This window comes from Xenia sp. Carnegie-2017, unplaced genomic scaffold (assembly GCF_021976095.1).
Source record: "Xenia sp. Carnegie-2017 unplaced genomic scaffold, XeniaSp_v1 HiC_scaffold_16, whole genome shotgun sequence".
Lineage (NCBI taxonomy): Eukaryota > Metazoa > Cnidaria > Anthozoa > Malacalcyonacea > Xeniidae > Xenia > Xenia sp. Carnegie-2017.
In genome coordinates, this window is record NW_025813469.1 from 8,639,442 (window position 1) to 8,646,267 (window position 6,826).

The 6,826-nt window shown below is 35.4% G+C and overlaps 1 protein-coding gene across 1 annotated transcript; it reads right to left on the reverse strand.

Annotated features, from left to right (window-relative positions):
• Positions 1-4,684: 4,684 nt before the first annotated feature.
• On the reverse strand, positions 4,685-6,094 carry LOC124435981. Its single transcript, XM_046985911.1, has 2 exons — positions 5,868-6,094; positions 4,685-5,573 (listed from the first exon to the last, which is right to left on the reverse strand). The coding sequence occupies exons 1-2, from the start codon at positions 6,092-6,094 to the stop codon at positions 4,685-4,687; spliced, it is 1,116 nt and encodes a 371-aa protein (XP_046841867.1).
• Between the last annotated feature and the right edge of the window lie 732 nt (positions 6,095-6,826).

The window sequence follows — 6,826 nt, forward strand, 5'->3', positions numbered from 1 at the left end:
TCACAAACTGATAAACGTCTTGATCAAATTAATGTTTTTAAAATGCTCGACTGGAATCTTCTACTGTCAATTAACCAAAGAAAGCTATTTCTGGTGAATATATATGTGAGAAAATGCACCAGTTTCGACATTATTCGTTTTGATGACCAAAATATAAAAGCCACTATCATGTTTCAGAGATCATGTTTTGCGTATTTTGTATCATAGACAAAAGAAAGAGCGAGACCTATTTCTTTGGCTTTGACGCCTCACGTTTTCTTCATCGGAGTGTTTTTCCTTTCTGTTACAAAGAAAAAGAAGAAAAGAAGCCAGTGATTGGTAAATGTTTTGATGCCGCGGATATCCATCGCTTAAAAAAAGAAAAGATACAAGCAAAGGTTCGTTAAATTGTTCTTTATTGTCTGAATATAATATGTGCGTCATTATAAACATAGAATCTTACAGCCATACTAAAGATCATGCAACACGAAAAGATTTAGACAAACGTAATGTTTAAAGAAACTAGCAAAAGAGAATTTTAGCCATAATTCTGATATAAATTTGTCCTTGATGAGACAATGCCTAAATTCCAAAGCCATGATCAGAGAATGTATTCATAATATTATCAATGCCTAAATACTTCCACTGATTTCATTACTGCAAATACTCGTTTTTCATTGATGCATTTGTACACATTCAATTTCCTTTTTTAATAATATAAAAATTGCATCATATTTATCGTTAAATCGAAGTTTTATTGTACTTCGATGGGTTATTGGACAGGGAAATCACGGCGTCATGTGAGAGTAATGCGGACGCAGAAAAAGATCAGTTTTCAACGCTGTTTATGATTTCAACAGCATTCAGTCATCCCCCAAAATGAGCGAGCGCAATGTTCACCTAAAGTGCCTCTTCCACCAAACATATTTTTAGCAATATCAAATCTATCCATGATATTAAGCTACTTTGAGAAAAAGATTTGAATTTGGTCAATCGTGGACACTGAAAGAAAACAAACGTAACTACATCATTAAATGGGACTTCATCAAACAACTTCCACCTCCGAACAAAAACCAAAGAACCTGCCGTCTTTGCCTTGAAGAAAGGCTACTTATCCTGAAAGGACGTAAAAAGAACATTTTAAGTAAACGTTCCGATATATTTAGTGCATGCCGTCATGTAACTTAACACCTTTTAGTCGATGTATATAGTCAGCAAATAAAATATTATCTGTCAGTTGCCTGAACATCGCCCTACGGCGTGAAACTCTGAGTAGCGACAGCAAACAATTGTCCAATTTTATTTTAGTTCATTTTATCTTACGCTCTTCTAATATATAGAATATTGAGCGCTCTTTTATCCAGGAATATTATCCATAATAATATATAAATATATATATATATACAGTTATACAGTTATACAGTTATACAGTTATACATTGTTATAAAGTTTTTGTCAGAATTATACTTTGATTTAATGTATGCTCCCAAGGGAAATAGTGCGTTTTGTTTTCCGCGAGACACATTAATGAGATTTATGGGAAAATTTGCACGAGACTCGTCGAAACTCAACTACTAATATAAAAATTCACACAATATGTAAGAAGTTCTAGTTCACTGTTCTGAAACTTCACTCGAACGAGGGGACTGTATTTTGACAATTGTTTTTAACATTTCGATAAGATATTTACAGTGGTTGTGCACGATTTTTACAAGACGGAGTTTCAAACGTTGGTACTTCACAATATGGAATATTTGAACTGATAGAGTTAAGATTACGGACAACTGTCAATCCTTAACCTGAGTTTTCGTACTTTATTTTCTTCTACAATACCGTTGCTAAAGTACCAAATCTGTACGACCAATTCATTCACCAATAACTTCAACTTTTTCTTTCGGTAAATGTTTTAAAAATTCATGTGAATGTTTATTACAACAAAAAAATATAACATACGCAAAATAGAACAACTCCCTGAGTTCTAATTAAACTAACTATCTGATTTTTACTGAGATAAAACTCTCATTTGGAGTTTCATCTCCGTATCTCTGACGAATCGTTCTCCCTCAACTTGTATAGTTTGGCGTCTCATTCTTTCAGGCCGTAAGACTTGCACTTCTCTCAATTATGCAAAAAATTCAATTTTTTGTAACTCGTGTCAAATTGGGCATTATATTCAAATGATATTTGTATTTTTCTCATTGTTGATTGTATTGCGCGAAAAAAGAGTTTTAGTTAACGTTTACGGCAAACGGCAATCTAAAATTATCCACTTGCCGATTGATAATTGTGTAGGATAGAGTTCAAATTTTCATCATTAGCCAATTTAAGATCTTTTAAAATCCATTGTTTTGTATGCATTACAACATGCATATTTAAGTATGAGCCCTCCCCCAAAAAATTAATAATCAACCTACACCTATTTCAATATATAAATATGTGCACTGCAAATAACGTTAAATGTTTAACCTAAGCTGTACTAAGGCTGTGTTTACACTACATCGGATTTGCTCATCACGACATCTTCATTTGCTTTAAAGGGGTAACTGTTCGGAGTAAAGGCTTATTAAGTTGATAAATTCAGTCTATTTGATTGCGTATCTGACGTTGAACAAATTCACTGCCTTTTAGTACAAAGGAAATTCAACTTGCTACGATAGTAATCCGAGACAAAACAAACTGAATCGCTATGTGCGTTTACGATGTATAAATCAGTCCATAAATGTAAATTGCTTGCGATCTATTAAGCTTTTTATACAATTTGAATTAGTTTTAATATTGCTAAAATGCCAGAAAGTATATTTATTATAAATTATCTGAAGAAGTATTGTATAATTGTGAATTATATGTGTTATTTCACTAACTTTGTGATATGATTCAATGACACATATGCCTCAGAAAGCGAATATATTTTGCAATAGTAATTCTACAGCTGATGTTAAATTGTTCAAATATTTGAGTCATTTTATAAGTATAGAAATATCGACCAGCAAAATGAGCAAATCCGTTTATTAGTGATATAAACTTGTATCGTTTGCTATATATATGGTCTATGAATTTGAAGATTTTCGCGATATAGCAAATATCTTTCGCTTCCGTTTGTTTTCGTGACAAAATCTGCGAAATGTTTTTTGGTGATTTCATAAAAGTATATGAGTTAATGAGTATATACGCACTGCAGAAGCATAGAGTCCTATTAAGGGCATAAGGCATTAAAACTTACATTTTTTGCACAAATCAATCAATTTGTTCTAAATTTAAAATCAAACATATGGAAAACAATAAACAATATCTATGCTTTACATAACAATCTATTCTTAAGATGATTCGAATTCCGTGGCACAAAATAATTTGACACGAATCGACTCAAAGGATACATATGACGCTCAACAGTATAAACATGAAAACCTGAAAGTTTTAACCATCAATCAGTGAAAGGTTTGTAAGACAAAATACACACAATCATTAGGCGTGTTTTAGGTGCTTACGTACGATGTATAAATATGATCATTATTACCTACTAAATACTATTATGCAACGATTTTGTATGCAATTATTTTGTTCATTTAGCTACCATACCATTTGCAAATTTTATAACAATTTTTATAAAATGCATGTTAGAAATTAATAATCGTTTTATCCAGATTGAATATTGTTGAAATATGTGTTACGTCATTGTTTTTGTGTTATCATCAAATGAAATTTATAAATGTATACCTTACGGGCAAATTCAAATTAAAAATGTTAAAAATAAACTGATGTCATGACATCTTGAGTAATTTAAATATTTAAATTGTTTTAGAAGTAGAACTGTTGATACTGGTTTATATTTGCTATAATTTAGTATTGCTCATTATATTTACAGTTTCTGATTATTAAATTAGAATTTTGCTCATTTTATAATGTTGCAAGTGTGTTTATTTCTTTCATGGCCAATGGGTGTCATATAAATACGTAATAGTAATGAATTCGCCACAAAAAAAGGCCAAAATTCACACCGAAAACCTAAAACTTATAGTATATTTCTCAAATGCAGAACTCACAAACCACACAAGATTTTGCTGCTCCCTTACCTTTGGCTCAAACTTATTTAATGATCTTTTTCTCGCTTTTTATTTATGATGTTTTAAAATAATCAATCTGTGACACTTCCATGTGATTACAAATTTAAAACTACCAAACAAAGCAACTCTACTTATAGTCTAGGAGCGGTAGAAGAGTTTGTATGCATTTCATATATGTGAAGTTATCTCAACTGTTTTTGGGTAGAATGGCCATGACGGGCAACATGGCATATATGCCATTTTTTCAATCCGGAACGAAAGTCTTAAAATTGAGACCCCCCTGAAACGGCAGTGTCAACATAGCTCTAACGTCCAGAAAAAAATAGCAATAACAATTCTGTAATGTTTAAGGTGTTTAGAAACTTCACCTTCAGGGGTGGTCATGGGAGGAAAAATTTACATAAGTGTAATATTTACTGAGAAAATTACCATACACCAGCTATTGGCAAATGCCAATTTTGTATAAATTAACCCCCGTCAAGTGGCATGCGACAGATTTTCACGAAGCTCGCACGTGATCTACATGTTATTTTTAAAGCTGTGTTTTGAATTAAGATCCTAAATATTGTTATGGGAGGTTTTCCCTTACGGATAAAGCTAATCTTTTCATTTTTTCGATTGGTACTAAAATACAATGTATTTCGTTACGATACTGCAATCAAGATACTTATGAAGTCTATGAGGTGGAACTTATTGAGCATAAAAACCACGACACTTTGCAATGCCTCCGCAAGCTCAGCAGCTTGTGGTCTTGGTCTGAACTCCTTGGCGTTCACTCGCAACTTCTTTTGATGGTTGCTGACGTCACATTGTAATTCTAAAGGATAAATCAGTTGGATTGGCCTCTCAAGAGATATTTTTCCACACTGAAATTTGACTCCTCTCACAACTCCATCCCTTCCACGGATCAACATTGTTAACTTTCCGATCTTCCACATATTTCTGTTTTTCTCATCGCCCTTAATTAAAAAGATATCTCCCTCTTTCGAATGAGACGTTGCTGATTTGTTAACTTGATTGCGTTGGCGTAGACTTGTTAAATATTCTCGCTGCCATCTGTTCCACAATTGGGTTTTGATTTTGTACAAATACTTTCCTCGCTTCCGTAATTCCCCGTCCTTAATGTGATGTTTCTCCACTTCAGGGATGACATTCGTCTGTTGCAGTACGAACGAAGATGGCCTTATTACGGGGAGTTCAACAACATCAGTTACACAGCTCAGTGGTCGATTATTCATACATATTTCTACGTCCAGAACAACTTCTGTCAGTTCATCGAATTTCAGAAGTCCTTTACCAACAACTTTGTAAAATGATGATTTGAATAAACCGATCAATCGCTCAAACTGGCCTCCCCAACAGGGTGCGCGGGACAGATGGAATCTTCCTTTAATGCTATGCTTACTGAGCTCACTGGGAAAACCCTCGTCTTGCTTTGCTCTCTTTAACAATGCCGCTGCAGCTTGGAACGTTTTCGCATTGTCCAAATAGATCAGCGAAGGACGGCCTCGCCTTGCTATGAGCCGTTTAAGACTTTGCAGGAACGAAGTTTTCTCAAGACTCTTCAACAAATCAAGATAGACTCCTCGTGTCAAACTACAGGCTTTTAAAAGCACTAGCTAGGCTTTTCCTTCTTGATTTTTCTTCACTTTATACTTAATCAGACCGGCGAAATTGACACCAATGACTTTATACGGTGTGGTTCCTTCTGTTCGAGTCTTTGGTAAAGGAGTAGGTATTGGAGCTTGATACGGTTTGGTCGTGAATCTCTTGCATCTTTAGCATCTCTTCCTTTTGACAAGTCGACGAAGCCGAGGAACCAAATACCTTTCTCGGACCTTTGCCATCGAAAGTATAACTCCCCCATGTAGTGTTTCTAAGAGTGCATCTTCCACTGACTTCACGGTGAATAGAGCGTCATCAGGCAAGTAAATATGGAACTCTCCTTGAATCCGACCATGACATCTTAAAATCTTGTCATCGTCGGGTTGTACATTTAAATGAATCAGATCCGTTGGAGACTTTGGGTTTTCTGTGACTCCGGCTTGTACCATTTTTATCTATCACATGTGTTGCTCTTCCACTTCTTCAGATGTCAGTGGCCCGTGCTTTCAATCATCACGGTTTTGTCGAGCATTATCAATAAATCGTTTCACCCACGCCTCAATTCGCATCGCTTTCCGCAATGGATGTTTTTCAAGAATATCACTGAATATTGCGAAGTCTGACCGCTCGATAGCCATTCTCAAAACTACTCTCGTCGCCTTTGCTTCACTTTGGGAGTCAATCAACGGTTTTACTGTTAGCTCAGGTGGCTGGATTGTTGGTTGTTGCCACATGATTCCACACGATCTCATTAGAAGCTCAGAGTTTTGCCACTCGATACGACACGAATTGCTTATAATCACCCTCTACTTTAATCCACCATAAAGCTACAGTACTATCTAACCAGCAGTGTTTTCTGTGTGGAATGTGCCTCAGCGCATTGCTAGCATTCGAGACCAAATTTGCGGCCATATGACTTGGAACAAGTTGTATTCTTGGGATAGTCAGTCCTCTCTTGGCAAGTGCTGATTTCACTGCATGTAATTCCTGAGTAACTCCAGATGGTTGTTTAGCCACCGTGTAGACGACTACGCACAAACCTTCACCGCTGGCATCCCCAAATCCATGAATCTCTAAGCTACAGATGGGTTCTTGGAATGATAGAACCAATCTTGGCACCCTCACTTCGCTTGGTAAGGTGTTTTCCCACTTCTCCCAGCTCTGCTTCAATTTACCAATCA

Excerpts from the sequence above, each read along its gene's own strand:
- LOC124435981 (XM_046985911.1), bottom strand. The coding sequence starts at position 6,094 with ATGGTACAAGCCGGAGTCACAGAAAACCCAAAGTCTCCAACGGATCTG. Across the intron at positions 5,574-5,867 it reads ATGGCAAAGGTCCGAGAAAG|TCTTAAACGGCTCATAGCAA; the intron begins GTATTTGGTTCC and ends GTTCCTGCAAAG.